The following is a 17,595-nucleotide window of genomic DNA, read 5'->3' as shown; positions in this document are numbered from 1 at the left end:
ACTCAGGGCACAGCGGATAGACGGAGAAGCGCGGGAGGTACGGCTGGCTGAGTGGCAACATTTTGAAAAGTGTAAATCAAACTAATTGAATGTTTTTGCTGAGCGCACAGCCGGTGCCAAAGCTACAGAAGCGACACGCCCCGCTAAACATGCAGGACAAAAAAAAAACAAGATGATAATGCTCAAGTCCAATGCTGTGCTGATAAGAAATGCCATTACATTTGCTGCACAGGCTTCGGGGCGCTCTAGTCCGTGCCCTTTGACACATTCCGAATCCACAAAAAAAGAGCACATACGCCATGTGTGCGGCTCTAATTAGCCATAGAGGAGTTCCATTGAGCGCCCCTTTCAAATGCGATTGAAGGGAGATTTGTTTTGTGGCCCTAAACCATCCTTAAACTCTATTGGCAGGTGAATAAATAAACGCAAAACTCTTTCAATCTGGCGGTGCAATCAGAAAAACAAATGATGCTAAAGAGTGCATTCCGTTTCGAGGACGCCGCAGAGGATGCCAGCTTCCTTGCTGCCCCGTTGCACTTTGCAGCTTGTCGGGGGCAGCAAATTGCCGTTAATTTAATGAGCATTTTAGCCATAAAATCACTTGGCACGGCTCAATAGCCACGATGCTGGCAGCTGGCACAATTTATTTGACTGTTAATTAGAAATTTAAATTATGCGCTTAGCCTCTGCCCCACAGGCAGACCCTCACCACTGCTTCAGGGCCCCACTCTCCACTCTCCACACTCCACACTCCACACTCCACTTTCCACTCTCTGCTCCAGACCTCCTTCGCCATTCTCCATTCGCCATTCAATTGGCGCTGCACAAAATTAATTGCAGGCAATGGCGGGTCGTATCCCCTTTCATCCTTGGAGCCTCTGGAGCCCCGTTTGCTCCATGGCAAATTCGAAATAATTTATAATTTGGCACAATTACGCTCAGCCGCAGGCTGGCAAGCTACTTGCCTGCTCCTTGCCGCAGGCCTGGGCCATGGACTGGTCTGGTTATCCGCCATGGCTGCACTGTGCACTGTGGACTTGGGGGACTGAGAGCTGAGAGCTGAGGGTTATATGGGTCATTTGCCTTCCAATTGCATTTTATTGATTTTCGTTTGTCTGAGGATGCGTTCTCTGGAGCGTCGGGGCGGCGAGGTGGCGAGGCGGGGTGCTGGCGAAGATGTAATAAACTTTCACTTGTTTTGTCGCCTGTCGCCCTGCCAATGGGAAAGCGGAAATCAGTGGGCGCCGCGGGGCGTCGGAGGCGACTCTACTCTGGCCAGTGGTAAACACACATTGCTCATAGCCAAGCATTTGGCACACTGCCCCAGCGACAGAGTCCAGAGACAGAGACCAGAGACCAGAGTCCTGGCCGGGATTGTCAAGTGGTTTTTGGCTCGGGCCCGAGATTTGGCTCGGCTTTTGTGATTTCTTTTCTACGGGTCCATTGTTTGTCCCAAAAATTGGGTCAATAGCCCTTGGGTGGGGGAGGGGAGTGTCGATGGTGTTGTTGGTCTTGCTGGTGTTGCTTCTCCTGATGACGATGATGATGATGATGACAATGATGATGAGCAGCCTGTGCCAGCAGACTCTCCAGCTATTGTTTCAACTCCTGTGCATGTAATTTCCTCTCTATGCAACTCCGCCTGCTACAGGCGACTCTCCTCAACTTTTGTTGCTGCCACACTGATTACTGCTGCTTGTTAGTGCGTTTGGCTGTGCGGTTTTTATGCTCGTTTACATGCATGTATTTGTATCTGTTTCCCACCCTCCCACTCTTGCACATTTGCCAAAATACATAGCATTCCCTGGCGGCAGAGGGTATTACGATTTGGATCACAATTTTGCAACGCCACCAAGGAAGCTTCTCCGATCCTGTATAGCTTTAATATCAAAGATTGGTCGACGACCATTGATTCAAAGAAAATTCAACCCATACTCAAAAGGGATCAAGGCTTTAAAATCAGTTGAATAAATCCCATTGTGGCCATAGCAACATCAAACCTGTAAGGGTATCAAAACCTTCGTCCCCTATGCCACAACCTTCCCCCCTTGTTTTAGCTTAATTTGCAACTTGTTAGCTGCCAGCAAAACCGTCTCATCCCCCCCTCCCCGGCCATCAGCTTCGTTCCCGTCAAAAGCTCATGTGCAAACAAATCAAACTTGAAACTAAAGCTTGGCCCAAAACATTTCACAATAATGAGCAGGGCTCCAGGGGCCGAAAAGGAAACTTCCCCCGTAACAAGGCAACAAGTGGGAGCACCATACCAGCCCGTGCTATGCCCCTTTGTGGCATGGAATCAGCTTTAAGCTGCAGCTATCTGCAGCCTTCACAATCTGTTTAGCCTGCCTAAGATAAAGATAGGGCCAGTGTTTGCCAATTCTTTTCATCTGGATGAGAGAGACAAAGATCTGCTGGCAGACACCGACACCCCACTCGAAACCCAATTCAATTCTGTGGCAGAAGCAGGAGCACGAGCAGGAGCAGGAGCAGGAGCAGGAGCTGGAGCTGAAGGAAGCGTTGTTTAAAATGCGTAACCATATCCCATGAATTTATGCAGTCAACTGTATAAAAGGCGTAAAAATGTCCAAAGACCATCAGGAAGCGGGTTCTGGCTTTGGTTTCGAGACCTTGGGAGGTTGGGTGTCTGTCCTGGCATGGCCTCTTCATTTATTTCATGCTCCATTGCACTGCGATATGTGTCAGAGAGCGGACAATCAAACGCAGTGAAACCACAGAGGGTATACAGTATCAGTATTATATTAAACTGGAGCTCCGTCCCCCCTCGGCGTCTCCATTGGAGACTTGTTTGGTCCGTCGCATCATTGCCCGTTGTTTTTATTCAATTACCAATTCGAATTTCGTCTCTGTCTCTGTCCCTGTCCAGTGGGTCTCCGTCTCCGACTCCGACTTCGAGCAGCTGCAGCAGTTTGTCTTGCCAATTGGCCGACGACTCTTCTCTCGTTTCGCATTATTGTAATTCAGCCAGCTCTCAGTTTTAAATTGTTTGGAAGCAATAAAAAGTTTATCAAGTGTAAGGCTGAAAAAATAGCGAAAGCTGCGCAGGCAGCCCTTGACTTTTGGCACTCAGTGTTAATTGTTTTGGGTCAAGCTTTAAGTTTTTGGGAAATACACGAACACACACAAAAAGGGATAGCGAGGTCGGAAATGGTGCCACATTTCAAAGACCTGCCAGCGTAAGCTCTTAGAGCTTTATTCAAGGCAAAAGTAATACAAAACAATAGTGTTTCCCACACAGATACACCCAAGCAAATACGCACACAATCGCCCGCCAGAGAAAGAGAGAAAGAGAGTCACACAACAAATAAATCAATTGGCTTTGCCTAAAACGTTTGAAATTGATTTCAAGTTCTTCGGCCCCATTGTTTTTATATGCAACAAAGGGACAATTTTTCATTTCCAACGACAACAATAAAAGCAACAGCAAGGTCTCATTCACATCGACAGACACACACTCACACACAGCCCCACACACAGATGCACAATACAGAGAACGACACACACATGCGGTCGATCCCTGGGCATGTAAATTGGCCGCATTGTTTATGAGCTCTGTCCCTGGCCAGGCTCTTGGTCTGGGTCCTTCTCTACTCTAGGCCAAAGCACATGGACCATCTCCCAGAGACCATTGATTGTCAATTCAGTTTAAGCGCCAGCCATAAATTCTGCAAATGAGCAGAGGCGGCCAGCGGTCCATAGGTCCATCGGCCCATCAGCCCATCGGTCCAGCAGTAGACGCAGCCACCACCATTCTTCTTAATTTAGTGAAATGCACAAAAACAATTTTCAAATTGCTGGAAAGACACCCACAGTTTGGGAGAAACATGGGATATAGATTGCAGTAAGGCTCAGAAATTCCTTACCGAAACAAGATTGTGAATAGATTCTTTACCGGTCGCAGAATTTCTACATTTCCCGAACGTCCTTGAAATTCCGGTAGAGTAATATTAATTGTAATACAAATAAAAGCAAAACCTACCATCTTACGAGACTTAAAATACTTCAAAAATTAGCCTTTTAATTTTTATATATAGCACTTTATAGCTCTGTGACTCTCCTTCTCCTCTATTATTGACTAAGGATTTGTTCTGCGTAGTGTTTTAAGTGTTTTGTTTTCACGGTATAAAAGTTTATCAAACTTTTTTCTAGAGTTCCCGTTCTGTTCTCCCAAACACTTTCCCAACTTCCAATGAAGTGGCGTCAAAAGCTATCGCATTGCATTTGCCCTGTTTATTTGTTTGGCGCGTTTTTGGTCATTAGATCTGACACCTGGTCAACGGGCAGAGGCAGTTGGAAAACTGTCAACTGCCTGTCGTTTGTGTTTGCAGTTTGCTTGGCACAACATTTTGATTACGCATACGTCGTGTGGACCGAAGCGTAGCTTCCGGCTTTGACAGGCGCATCAAATGTGCCATAAATAAAAGTAAGCTGGCAGCCATCACCAGTCGATGTCGATGGACGATGCATTCGTTGGTTGTTTGTCTTCTGGGGCTTTGGCTGTGCGGCGGATGGGGTTCTGGGATTCCGAACTGCAAGGATTGCAGGATGCATGTGATATACCCAACAGTGGCAGGTGAAGCACGGCATCAGATTCCCTCCAATCAGCAGATCGTGCGCATTATCAACCACTACAAACGGCTAAGCTTGGAGCAACTGCAGCAACGCGCTGCCAAGAGGAAGCATGACTCTCAAGTCAAGGATTACAGCTTCATAGTCAAGCTAAAGGTTCGGAACTCCGTTCGTTGCAGTGGGGCCTTGTTGGCGCCACGCCTGGTGATCAGCTCCAGCAGCTGCTTGAGAGGAGTTCCTTCTAGTCAAGTGCATATCCTCACCAGCGGAGGGAGCACTCACCCAGTGGCTAAACTTGAGTGGTTCCGATCCAGCCCCGAGGTAATCCTAATCACCCTGGTGACAGCAGCCCCGGGACAGCCGATTGGACTGTGCTCCACGACCCTTAAGATGGGCGACAATGCCTCCATGCTGATGGCCAGCAACGACCTCAGCTTCTTCGGACGTAGGCACAGCCAGGTCGTGTCTAACCAGGCCTGCAAGCTGACCTTTCTGCAGGAAGAGAGCGTCTACATCACTCCCAATATGCTGTGCCTGCAGAACTCCCAGAGCCCAGAGAAGTGCGTCACAGAACAGGGAGATGCCTTATTGGTGGACCGTCAGCTGTGCGGATTGAATGTCTATGGATCCCGCTGTCGTGCACACTCCCTAAATGCCGATCTCTATATTGATCTGGATAAACTACGAACTCTGATTAGCCATTTCATACAGAAGCTGCTAGGTTGAGATATTGAGGCGTGAGAAATTGAAATTTGAATGCCATAAAGTAATTTTGTATGCCCCTAGTCGTTGGGTTAGGAATGGGCCAGTACTCTCATCATTATGCTGCCAATGCGCCTGCTGCTCGTACTCTGCTGGACCTCAGTGACAACCAACCAGGCGGCCAAGCAGCCCATTCCCCAGTTGATGGTAGGAGATATGCCGGGCAGCGGACAGCCCTACCAGATAGTGCGTATCATCGAGTACGTGGTGCCGCATCCCTACAGGCCCCAAGGTGGACAGATTGAGAACACAACGGCGGCGGACAGCCTTGAGATCTTTGCCCCCCACCTGGAGAGGCAGTTCAACAAGAACCCCAACACAAACACAGCTAACCACGCGGAGCAGACGCTCGCCAAAACTTTCAACATCATAGCCAGAACCAGCCCAATAGTAGCCACTAAATTCCTAATTAAGATATACGCGATGGGTTCGAACACCCCCTGCACTGGAGCCCTGATCTCCTACCGCCTGGTCCTGACCTCTTCGCAGTGCTTTCCGCCCAATCAGACTCCAGTGCCAAAGGATTATAAGGTACAGGTCACCCAGAATGCGCTGTATGAGGTGAGCAGCATAATTCTCGGCCCCTCCTCGGGCCTGGACCGGTATATGGCTTTGATGGTGCTAAAAACATTCGTCGTGGAGCCTGAAGTGCAGACAGTCGCCCTTTGTGATGCTCCCCCCAGGCGGGCGGACACTATCATCATGCACATGTCGAAGGGGTCTCCGCACTTTCTACGCAGCCAAATCATCTCCAACCGGGCTTGTAAGAGCAGCTTTGCCAAGGTAGAGAACGCCTACATCACAGAGTCCATGTTTTGTGCCCACAACTCGAACAAGCGTATGGACTGTCAGACGACCAAGGGGGATCCGCTGGTGCACCGCGAGCGGTTGTGTGGCATCAACATCTACGGACCGAGCTGCGTGGATGGGGCGACCAACGGGGATCTCTATGTGAATGTTTTCAAGGCCAAGGCCTATCTGCAGACCATGATCGCGCGCTACAATTAAAGAGCTTTAAGGATGGCAAATCAGAAATAAATCTATTGAGCACGTCCCCTGTGCACTCTGCATTTGGTTGGCCAAATCAAATCAATCTCACTAAACAAACATGGAAAGGCGAATGGGAAAAAAGCTGGAAAATTGAGAGGGTAAAACGCCGCCTTTTGTCAGTCGCTGGGAAAATTGAAAGTCGCTGCCCACAAAAATCAGACAACATTTTTTTTTTACATTTTATTTTCTTTCAATTTGCGGCTAAAAAAAAAATTTAAACTGCAGCCATCAAAATGCCCTGAACTCCAATGACTATGATGTATGTAAATTTGCGCGAAAAAAACGTCAGGAAAAATAGGGGAAAAAGGGGTTTGTGTCTGCACAAACAATACCGAAAGCACTAAAAACATCATGACAGGAAAAAGGTGTTACTCTTGGCTTGAAATTTACACCAAACACGAGTAGTAGAAGCAGGAGGAGCAGAGCAGGAACAGAGCAGGGAAAGGCAGGGAACGAAAGCTGGGGAAAACCACCCGAAGCTTCACCATCGGCTTCTGCGCTAAAATATACAATTTTGTCATGAAATATGCACATGTCCGGCGCGCGGCAAGGACGAAGAACCACCTCCTCCACCCACTTGACTAGCACCACTTTCAGGGGACAGCAGCAAAATATATTTAAAAAGCAACATGCATAAATAAATTAAACATTTAAAAAACCAAACGGGAAATAATGAAAGGAGTGAAATCTCTGGGGCTCTACGGATCTGCAAATGCGCTTCTAGGAGTGTTTGATTAATGGCTATTTATTATGCACCTTTTATCTTATCCTTCGTTGTATTTTATCTCTGTGTATCCCTATTAATATTATTTGTCAGTTTTGGTTGCATTTGTCTTCCGTTTCATAAGTTTTCTATACCAAAAAACTATCCAAATATTCCAATTAGCATTACTCTGTTTCTCTGTTAGAAGAATCACCTATTATTTGACAGTGACCTCGAACTGCAGAGTATTTAAGCCAGCATCCTGGCTAGGTCCCCAATCGGCTTCTGACTTTTCCAACAGCCGCGCCCACCGTTTGACATTAAAATGCAGCGATGCCTGTCGAAAATGTTGCCGGCAACGTCAACGCGAACAACTAAATTTATGTACATAGAAATTAATATTAAAGAAAAACCAAACAACATGGTTTTGCACATTAAAAAAAAAGGATTCGCTCTCTATGTTGTTTAAATATTATTAAAACTTTAGACTTTCGGATTCGTCTGATGATAAAACATAAAAAACAATAAAACAAATGTTTTCCATTTGAGTCGAAAATGAATTCCCCAGAGCTATAGATGCACACCACACCATCCCTTCCGCAAAACCACCCCCTGCGACCCACCCACCACAAATATTTATTTGTTTGACAATTTTTATTGCCTCCTTTCAGGCGCTTCGGACGCTTCCGCCTCTGCGGGAAAAAGTTATCGTGAAAAAATTCAAAAGGCGTTAAAATGATTTCGGGAAACTTTCGCCTTACGTGACTTTCTTTATCCCGAACGGCGGCCGGCGACCAGCGACCGGCGACCACTCGCCGGGCCTACATATTGCGCCATTTCCGAGGCAGGCGAATAGGTGGCCTAAACAGCAGCAACAGCGGCAGCCACAATAGCATTTGGGTCAGAAGATGGCAGAGGCTGGTATAAAATAAAAGTTTTCCACTTAAGGTTTATGAAAAGTTTAAACCCACACGCACGCGGGGTCTGTGGTGGGTCTGGGAGGGCTCGCACACACATTCACACCTACCGGAGGGAAATCGTCAAGAGAGAGGGCCACGAAATACGGAAACGGAAACTACGGTCGAAAAATGATGGATACGCGTGGCCCGAGCCACGCGCACCGCCTCTTCGATCCCTCGCCAATACAAAACAGACTCCAGAGAACAGCCGGCCGGCAATGGCCATAATACCCTCGGACTCTGTCGAAGATTTTTCTCAATAAGAAAGCGGCCACGTCGCTCGGCCGCTCGCCCCAGCCCCAGCCCCAAGCCCAGCCAAACCATAACCACTTAGGGCACTCGAAGTTTTGCTTGAGGCTCGGGGGGAAACTCCCCGAATGCAAATAATAATGTAATTGCCAGCAATTTTCCTCAAGTCTGTTTACCTTTCGCTTCAGCTTTGTTAAACTTTTATGAGATTTTGACTGAATTTTAAAGCATTTACACCTGCCCTACCCAGCCCCTGCCGTCGCAAATGACAAATGAGCAAATGAATTGAACGGAGGCCCCGAATTGAGATTGGGGGTGGGGCAGAAGCAGAGACTGAGACTGAGACTAAGACCCAATTTAAAATCCCTTTGGCTAATTGCATGTCGGCGGATGCGGACACGGAGGCGGCCCTCTAATTGAGTGCAAGTCAGGCAAATCGCTTAATTAGCACTGACAATCTAAGCGGACGAGCACCACTGAAAAGGATATGCAATTTGCACGGACTGAACAGGACAGAACAGGACACTTTATATAGGTCTGGACAGGGTAATGGCAGTGGTCGTACGGCTTAATGCGTTATTAATTAGCTGCAGTCGAGTGGCATTATGATGAGTGCACCACGAGAAAAAGAGGACACTTCTCACTGTTTAAAAACATTTACATAAAAGAAATGAATGTAGGTAAAATAATATTGCATATTTTACAAACTTCACGCTCCGTCAGTGGAGGCTCCTGGCTAAGTGGTAGGCTGGAGTACGTTTTGAGGAGGCCACCACGTGCCTTGCAACGTGCCACCAAGGCCAGCCACGTCGCCCGCTGACTTCACATAGATTTAGGAGTACATTTTTCTTGCGGGCACAGCAAATCGCAAGTCGCACAGCATCATTTTGCCCAGTCCAAAACGCACCACACACCCGACAGAGCGGGCGCTACGTGCCACGGCCCACTGTCACCGTGGCTGGGGCTCTTTTGTATGCCACATGTGTCCACGCGGCAGGGGCACTCACACACTCGTATTCGGGAGACACGCATAATGAGTGTTATTTATATTTAAGCAGCTGCAAAGGAGACACAAATCGTAAATAAAGCGTTTTAATTTATTAGCCAAATGATAATTTCCCGACTTGGCCGAACAAAAAGGGCACCAGCAAAAGTGCTATGATAGTGGAGGCCATATGGAAAGACGCTCGCATTCCCCACAAGCCAATCAATCAAATTAGCCCACAGCCCAAGGCCGTGTGGCAATTGCCTGAATTGATTCGAGAGGGCCTTGGGGCAAGGTCAGCTCAGCCTTTGACTGCTGAGGCAGCAGAAGCTCGGGGACAGCCAGACGGCTTCAATCAGAGTAGGCGTAGAGATATCATTGACCAAAATGAAAAACTAATTGAGTAGAAGTCGACAAGAGCGGGGACAAGCCATAAGTTAAATTCGGGTCAGCCTGCAGGTGAAGAAAGCTAATGGCCCTGAGCACAGCCGATACACCTGTTACACATTCTTTTTCACCCAGAACGAGACGCAGAAAAACCCTCTGGAGGTGTCTCAGCGATGTCTTTCTGCCTGCAGCTTCAATATCCATTAGGACTTGGCTCCCTCCCTTCTGGGGCTTCACAAAGCGTATTATGATAATTGGAAATTATATATAAAAATGATGACTTAGCGGCCAAGGGCCTAGAGACAATCATCTCCGGCCAAACTAGAATTTCTGCCGCACTAATCTGATTATTAATGGTATAAGTATAAGTCTAAGTTTAAGTATAAGGCATAAGAAAGGAAGCTAAAGATGGAGCAGAACAAGACGTAATTGAATACTAATGCAATCAATTAAAGTTAAACTACCCCGCACACGTGCCACCGAGCGAAGGCCGAATGCAAGGGGAAGGGAGGGTGAAATCAGATCTTGGCGCTGTTGCAAATGTCGAGACTTACGTTATAAATGGAATTGCATGTCTGGAGACAACGCTATAGCGCTAGGGGGACTGCCACCGACAGACTAGAGGTCTGACTGACTGACTGATGGCCCGATGCTGATGAGTTCAATCAAGTTGTAAACATGATTTCGCATTCTATTAATGTGCTGCCGTCAGTGCTGTGCTGCTATTCTCAGTAACTCAATACACAATCAACAGCGTTTTAGAGTTCATTTGGCGAGGGGTTGGAACGGAGGGGCGCGACGGATACTGGCACGATATAAAAAGGGAAATCAAATCATAAAAAATAATATGCCGCTTTGTAGCAGTCAGTGGGGTGCCAGGAGGGACGCAACAGGATTTCCTGCACGTGTGTGTGTGTGTCTGGCTCTAGGGAGAAAACTGTTTTCAAAGAACTGAAAAGTAGGGGTATCTCTGGGAGCCGAAGCTAAACATACCCTTAAGGATCCTTCCTTCACACAGCGAATATTCAAATAAATAGTAGTTTCCCTAGAAACGCATTGACTCTGCTGCCAATTGCATTGTACATTCTTTCTTCTATCCAAAATCATAATACCCTCTTTAAGGGTAAGTACACAAAAAAAAAAATAAAATAAAAGGAGAATCAACATCGAGAAGCCCTTACCTTTGGCATGAAAAAGGAGACGAACGGAGGACGAGCGCAGGACGGGCCCCTACCCACCTAGCAATCCCTTGTCCTTCCCCGTTTGCTCGACTTCAAATTGATGCAATTTATGAAAATTTTTGTGCGCTCAATTGCAAATACAAGTGTACCGGAGTACAATCTCTGTCATTTTTATGCACTTCCCCTAGTTATGCCAAAGCAATTTCTCTCTTTTGGCAAGTTTGCTTTCGTTTTCGCCTCAGTTCGTATCTTGATTTTCTGTCTTTTTCGCATTTTTCTTCGCCCCACTACCCCCTGCACTTTTTGGCATTCGTGCATTGTGCGGCAAATTAAGCGCATTGCAAGTGATTTGATTTGCTTTCATATAGAAAATGCTTCAAATTTCATTTGCCATTCCGGCAATTACTTTAAAGTTGCCCCGAATCAGAGTCGGGAGTCGGGAGGCGGCAGGCGGGACTTTGGGTCTCGGGATCGGACCTAAAAACGGGGAGCGATACGAATACGAATACGACTGGGACTGGGAGTGGGAGTGCGAGTGCGAACGAAAAGTAATTCCCGGCTAATGACTGTCATTTGTATCTGGAAATGAAATGTGCGCCACTCCTGACGGCGTTTATTTATTTTTATGGCAAGACTCTTAACCAAGGCCCAACCAGAGGGCACAGCGCGTGTCTGTAATTACACTCAAACATTCAAAAGTTCCCCCAAGAATTATGGCATTTAATAAGTTTGAGTGTAAGCGATGTAGGAGTGCAGCAATGTGCCGCCAGCCAGCCACTCGATGCCTCACACAACCAGAGCATACTCGGCGTCTCGTCTGTTGGGGGCTGGGAGCTTAACCTCAGCCAAGTGGAACTGCACTTTGAGTGATTGTTCAAATAATTTTGAAAAATTATATCATTACAAGTACTATTCTACGCATTTTCAATGAGAAGACGCTTTTAGTGAATAACTTTTATAACATTGGACTTCTTCAATTAATGAACCACTCCACCTTACTTTGCGTAGAAATAAAAGTCGTCAGCCTCACATTTCTATATTAGAGCTCCGCCAAGAGCTCTTTGTAGAACAATACCCAATTTGAAGGACACTTCATCCCTCAATCTTTCGTGTTGATAAAATGTACTAGCAAACGTCCTCATTTCTGTGTTAATACTCGAAAGGCCTCCACAAACTTCGAAGATAACACTCTTGGGATTCCTTGGTAAGATTGTTTCGCCAATCTGCTTTCCCAAAATACGATTTTAACTCCCTAAAAGGTTATTCTTTTCCAGGAATCTATTAAATATATAATTCTGTTTTGGAGTCCTTCTTTAAAGTCCTTCCATGATGAACTCTTCGATTGTATAAAGTAACTTTTAGCATCTCTTATTAATCTTATTATTATAGCTTATTAATCCTCATGGAAAATTTAGCTAATTTACGATTTTGGTAATTAAATCTATAGAAAATATATTTAAATAACTCTTTAGAGTCCTCACGTTTGAGGACCTTGAGGTTCAGGTCCTTCAAGTATTCAAGCCCAATAACATTCTCGTATTTAGCAGACAAAGCAAGTCCTTGACAGAGAAATCCGAGTGGCAACAGAACTCCACATATCACAGCAGAGCTACAACATTACAGACTTCTGTAGAGAAAGCCCTCAACAGTAAAGGTCGCTGTAAAGAACCATACCAGAGCTGCAACAGTGCCATGTTACGGCTAACAGAAGGGAGGCTAACAGTCTCCCCCTGATTTCTCCTGTTCGAAAGCTACCCCGCTGGAGGGGGATAGCTGTTTACAGAATGTTAGCCTCTAACAGTCCATGTCCGCCGCTAACAGTCTCTGCTAATCCTCGTACAGCCTCTGTTAATGGGAGACCTGTAGCAGCCGTCTCTCTGTTTCCGCATGGGTGGAAAAAGTTTCCGCTTAGCCATCGGGAAGTTCATTTAGCAAATGGAAGTTTCCCATTTAGCCGGCGGGCTGCTGGTGCTGAGGATGAGAATGAGGCGATGGAGCAGTGGCTTTTAACCCCTTTTAAAATAGTTTTAATTGAATTTATTGATATTTTAGAAGGGAGCGATACGTATACGTAGATCCACATACTCGTGCGAACTCGTACATAGTATGTCAAGAGCAAACCCAAAAAACAGATTCAACCGGGGACTGGGGACTATGGGACTGGCACTTGGGAGGCCCTGGGCGCTGCCAAATGTTGGAACAAAAAACGCAAAGTTTAGTTAACTTTTCATCGGGCTAATAAAGCGTACGTCTTTTTGGCAACAAAATGGAGGCATGACTCCAAATCAATGCCCCATCTCATGTCTTCTGTTTGTGTGTCTGTGCGTATGTATGTGTGGTTACGACTAATGAATAGAAATGTCGTCCTTCAAAAGTTTTCGGCTGAGAGAAGCTCTCAATTTGCGGCGCCACCACTATTTCCTCCCTCTGTATCTATGGGTTAATGAAAAGCTGATTTCTCAATCACACACACACACACACACACGCTCATGTACTCCCTTCGTACTCCCACACACATCTTTTAGCTTGAAGTTGACTTTGAGTTTTTGGCTTTTTGAGGACCCAAGGAAGCGTGGCACAAGATTTGCGGCTCACTTGGAATGCAAAACTTAAATGCGTGCCATATGAATCGTTAATTGTGTGGGCACACCAGCCACCAGCCCGAACCCATTCCGGAAGCGGATACGGGCTGGCGGTGGTTCGGTTCGGTTCGGTTCGGGCTGGTCCTGGCCATGGTTAGGGGGTAATTGGTGTGAAGGATAAAGGGCTTTTGTAGATGGCGGGGGTATTAGTCAGTCGCAGAGTTTGTGGCAATTTGTGAGTCCCAACTTTTGGTGGGGCCTGAATTCGATAGTCAATTTAAGAAGTTTTGTTTTCTCTGTTCCAGATCAAACGGTAATATTTCCGCTTAAATGGGGAAAGACATTACGTCTAAAATTAAATTATTAAGATATCTAGGTCTAAAGATAATATTGATATAGAATATTCAGTCATAACCAAGACCGACCGGAAAGCTTCTCGAATTTTGCAACAATTCTCAATATGCGTATCTTATTAATAGTAATAGGGAATTTTCAATCGATTCCTCTTGGGCTCTTTGCCGCACAATCGTTGCTTTGTAGTAGAATGGTCTTAGAACTTAATTTCCTTGGTTTTTCTAGGGGAATTCCCAGCTGTCCCACCATCCACAATGGGCTCTGGAGTCTCCACATCGTTCAGGCTAATTTCAAAACCACAACATACCTTCTTAAACCGCAAAAACATTCCCAACTTACGATATTTTCCTCTCTTTAAACCTTTGCTCAGATTTCTATCGACGTGTACGAGTTTATTCCCAATTTTAAAACACCTCTTTTCCTCTGCGCACCATTTTTGCTGCTTTAATATTTATTCGCAGAGCAATGGCAAATATTTTTGTGCTCATTCATAAAATTTGACATTAGCATATTGCATTTCCATTGCGTTAATGTGACAAAATGACAAATGAAGTTGGTTTCGCTCTTCCAGTCGCATTTCGCATTCGCAGTCGAAAGCCGTCTGTCTCCGTGCATTTTTCCCACACTTTCTGCCACTCCCTGTGGCTCCCTCTCCCTGGCTCTGCGTCTGGCTGCCCGGGAAGTTGCACTTGAAAGTGCATTTGCATTTTCATCGGAGCCCTGGCACTAGCACTGGCACTGGCCCTGGCAAAAAGCAAAACACTTTGACAAGCGTTTACAAACTCGCCAGCGCGACACAAACCCCACCCAGCAACAGCAACAGCAACAAGCCAAGGAGCTGCCATGGCAACTTTGAAATTGATAAATTGATTTATGCAAACAAAACAGATAGAATAAATATCAGAAGATGGGGACAGAAATCTTTATATCAGGGCCCCATGGATCCGCCGTGGACGAGCATGAAAAATGATGATGGGGGGAAGCGAATAAAAAACTCACACACCCAGCAACCGCATGACGCAGACACGGCATTTCACGAAGTACGAGTACCATTAAAATACGTACAAAATCAATTAATAAACAATATGAAACGAAATTGGGAAATTGTTTGAATGTCCGCCACAGACACGACCCTCGGCTGCGCCTCCTCCTCAATTTAAGTATTATCGTGCCGCCCCACCCGCCTGCCTTTGTGGCTATTTCTGCTCTCATTCAAAATTTTTATGAAAGCCATTGCTTTTTTTTCTTCTTTTTTTTTTGAGACAATGCTTTAAGTCACTCGCACGCGGGATACCCATTGTGTGTCGGAGGCTGTTACTGTGGCTGCTCCTGATTGACTCACGCCCCCTCACGTAGCAACAGCAGCAGGAGCAGCAGAGGCGACCCCAACGACGACAACAACAACAACAACGTCAATTCCAAACCATATTTTCGTAACAATTTCAATTTTTGCGCAAAAAGTGGCTGTTGTTCTGCTCACACTTTGATGTATGCACTGAGAAATGAAGCTGTATGAGAACTAGGTAGGAGACTGGGAATAATCAAGGACCAAAGTGAATAGACCAGCAAAGCCATATACATATATTCAATATATACATATTCATATACATATTGATAATTTCTTTCTCTCAGTGTGCCCTATTTTGTGTCCTCTTACTCTGGATATCAACGTATGTGCTTGTGTTTTGTGTCCTTTGCATGTGCACTGCGACATTTAAACCGTAAAGACAAATAATTCAATATGGCATACAAGTCACGTGCCCCTTCTGTTATTGCTTTCTGCTGGCTTTGATTTTGTGCAGTCAACGGGGGCCCCAGACGATATAGCAGATGCGAGGGCGGCAACACGCCCCAAATACGGCGAAGTACACAAAGCCACAGACACACCCACAGACATGTGTGTATGCAGATGTTCGGCCAGTGCCTGCTTAAGCAGTAATCATTATAAACTTAATTAAAATATCGACAGACAGAGCAGTTCTCGTGAACGACACCAGAGCCCCTGAGAGCGGGCAATGGTTTCTTTTACGAGTAGAAAGGCAAGCGGCAAATATTTAAACTGCCACCTACGCGCACTCGCACCGCACACACAATTGTCTGCGAATTTATATAGACACACAGAGATACTCCACACACACACGCACACTCATGCATACAAAGGGGGTACAATCACAGGTAACGGCTACATGTGTAAATATTTACAAAACGCGCCAAGCGTCGACAAACTGACGCCAGCCGCCATCTTCACTTTTGCCGCCATCTAGCGGGCTATACACTTGTTGTTGTTGTTGTTTTTGTTCTTGTGGGTATATAACTCTTTCGTCGCGACCAGGAGCGGGGCGCCATGGGCGCCATGGGGAGGCCTGTGGGGCCAGGATATTAGTTAAAGTACCTGCTCGAAATTCTAGAATAATTCAAGGCAATGGATATACAAATAAGATACAAACAAATGATATTCGTATCATTTTTTGTAACAAGTATAAATATTCATGAAACCATTATAAGCACTTGGGCTTTCATTTCTTATAGATACCCATCTGATACAATTTTCGACTTCAAAAGCAAAGGTTATTCACCTTATCACGCGTCCTGTGGCAGCGCCCCTCGGTCGGTTTGAGTGTCTGCCTGTGATCAGCACTTAACAAACTTCGGTGGAGGTCTTTACTAGGTCATTAGATAATGTGAAAGACTATAGAATACCAAGATGTCGCATGAGGAACAAATGCTTTTTCAATTTTCGTTTGATGCTTCACGGTACGGGCGCGCGGGGCTAGTACTTCAATTCTCTTTTACGCTACCTTCGCCTCCGAAGTGCTACTCGGCTTCGTCAATGCCTCGGTCAGCACGAGCTCGAGCCAACCCAGAAATATGCTTGTAGTTGTGTATATGTGTGTATGTCCTAGGTCGGCCCGGCCATAAACCGGTTTCGCCCGCAGCATATACGGCTTTTAGCTTCACACACAAGCGCACTGAAAGCATGTCAGTGATTGCGTGCCGAAACCGTAGGGCAGCGTGGTCGCTGATGTCTTTGGCGCGGCACAGTGGGGACTCAGCCGAAAAAGTCAAAAAATTGTATGAGTGCTTTAGATAAATTTAATGTACGCATCTAATAGAGAATTTTCCAATCGAATTTTCAAGATAGTTTAAGTTTAGGAGATATAAGCACTCAAAGTTTAACATTTTTTCAGTGTGCAAATATTTATTGACTAACTAACTAATTTAGCAAGCTGAGACGGCCAAAGGTCCCACTGTGCCGCTCCAAAGACATCGGCGATCCGCGAACACCGCTTCGACGGTGCTGTTGCCGAACAGACGAAACCGATGGGCAGCGGTGTCGTGGTAGAGACGAAGTACAGGCGAAAAGGGAATTGAAACCCCGCGCGCTCCCTCGTGCCTTTTGGGTACTAATGTTAGGACCCGCCATAGAACAGATTTTTGGTCGCTCATGCGACATCTTGGTATTGTATAGTCTTTGATAATGTGCAGATACATAAGTAAACGGGTAGATGCAAATTATAATAACAACCTCTTAAGGAGCACGGTTTCCACAGCTCAAAAGGCCTCAAAAACTTGACACACACTTGATCTATGGAATCCTTAAAGTACTCAAGGCGTACCACATCTTTCTTCCTCTATTCACAATCCTTTCAAACCCTCTGACAACTCCGCTCCTGGCTATCCCCATACTACCACGAACCCAAAACACACGGGTTTATTTATGCCATTCGATATTTATCGCTGTTCCCCATGTCCCCCTTGTTGTTGTTGTTGTTGTTTCGCTCTTGCCACCGCCACA

The 17,595-nt window shown here is 46.0% G+C and overlaps 2 protein-coding genes and 1 long non-coding RNA gene across 3 annotated transcripts; all 3 read left to right on the top strand.

Annotated features, from left to right (window-relative positions):
- Positions 1-4,563: 4,563 nt before the first annotated feature.
- LOC108157798 lies at positions 4,564-5,313 on the top strand. The gene has a single exon (XM_017289991.2). The coding sequence runs from the start codon at positions 4,564-4,566 to the stop codon at positions 5,311-5,313; it is 750 nt and encodes a 249-aa protein (XP_017145480.2).
- A 17-nt stretch (positions 5,314-5,330) lies between these two features.
- Positions 5,331-6,419, top strand: LOC108157797 (seminase). Its single transcript, XM_017289990.2, has one exon. It carries the CDS (start codon positions 5,410-5,412, stop codon positions 6,355-6,357), a length of 948 nt encoding a protein of 315 aa, XP_017145479.1. The 5' UTR covers positions 5,331-5,409; the 3' UTR covers positions 6,358-6,419.
- Positions 6,420-9,648: 3,229 nt separating this feature from the next.
- On the top strand, positions 9,649-10,106 carry LOC117187347. The gene is made up of 2 exons (XR_004472056.1): positions 9,649-9,754; positions 9,818-10,106. It is a non-coding gene; the product is annotated as an uncharacterized LOC117187347 (long non-coding RNA).
- The last annotated feature ends 7,489 nt before the right edge of the window (positions 10,107-17,595 follow it).

Source organism: Drosophila miranda, chromosome 2 (assembly GCF_003369915.1).
Source record: "Drosophila miranda strain MSH22 chromosome 2, D.miranda_PacBio2.1, whole genome shotgun sequence".
In the NCBI taxonomy this organism is placed as follows: domain Eukaryota; kingdom Metazoa; phylum Arthropoda; class Insecta; order Diptera; family Drosophilidae; genus Drosophila; species Drosophila miranda.
This window is presented reverse-complemented; position numbering and strand designations above follow the sequence as displayed.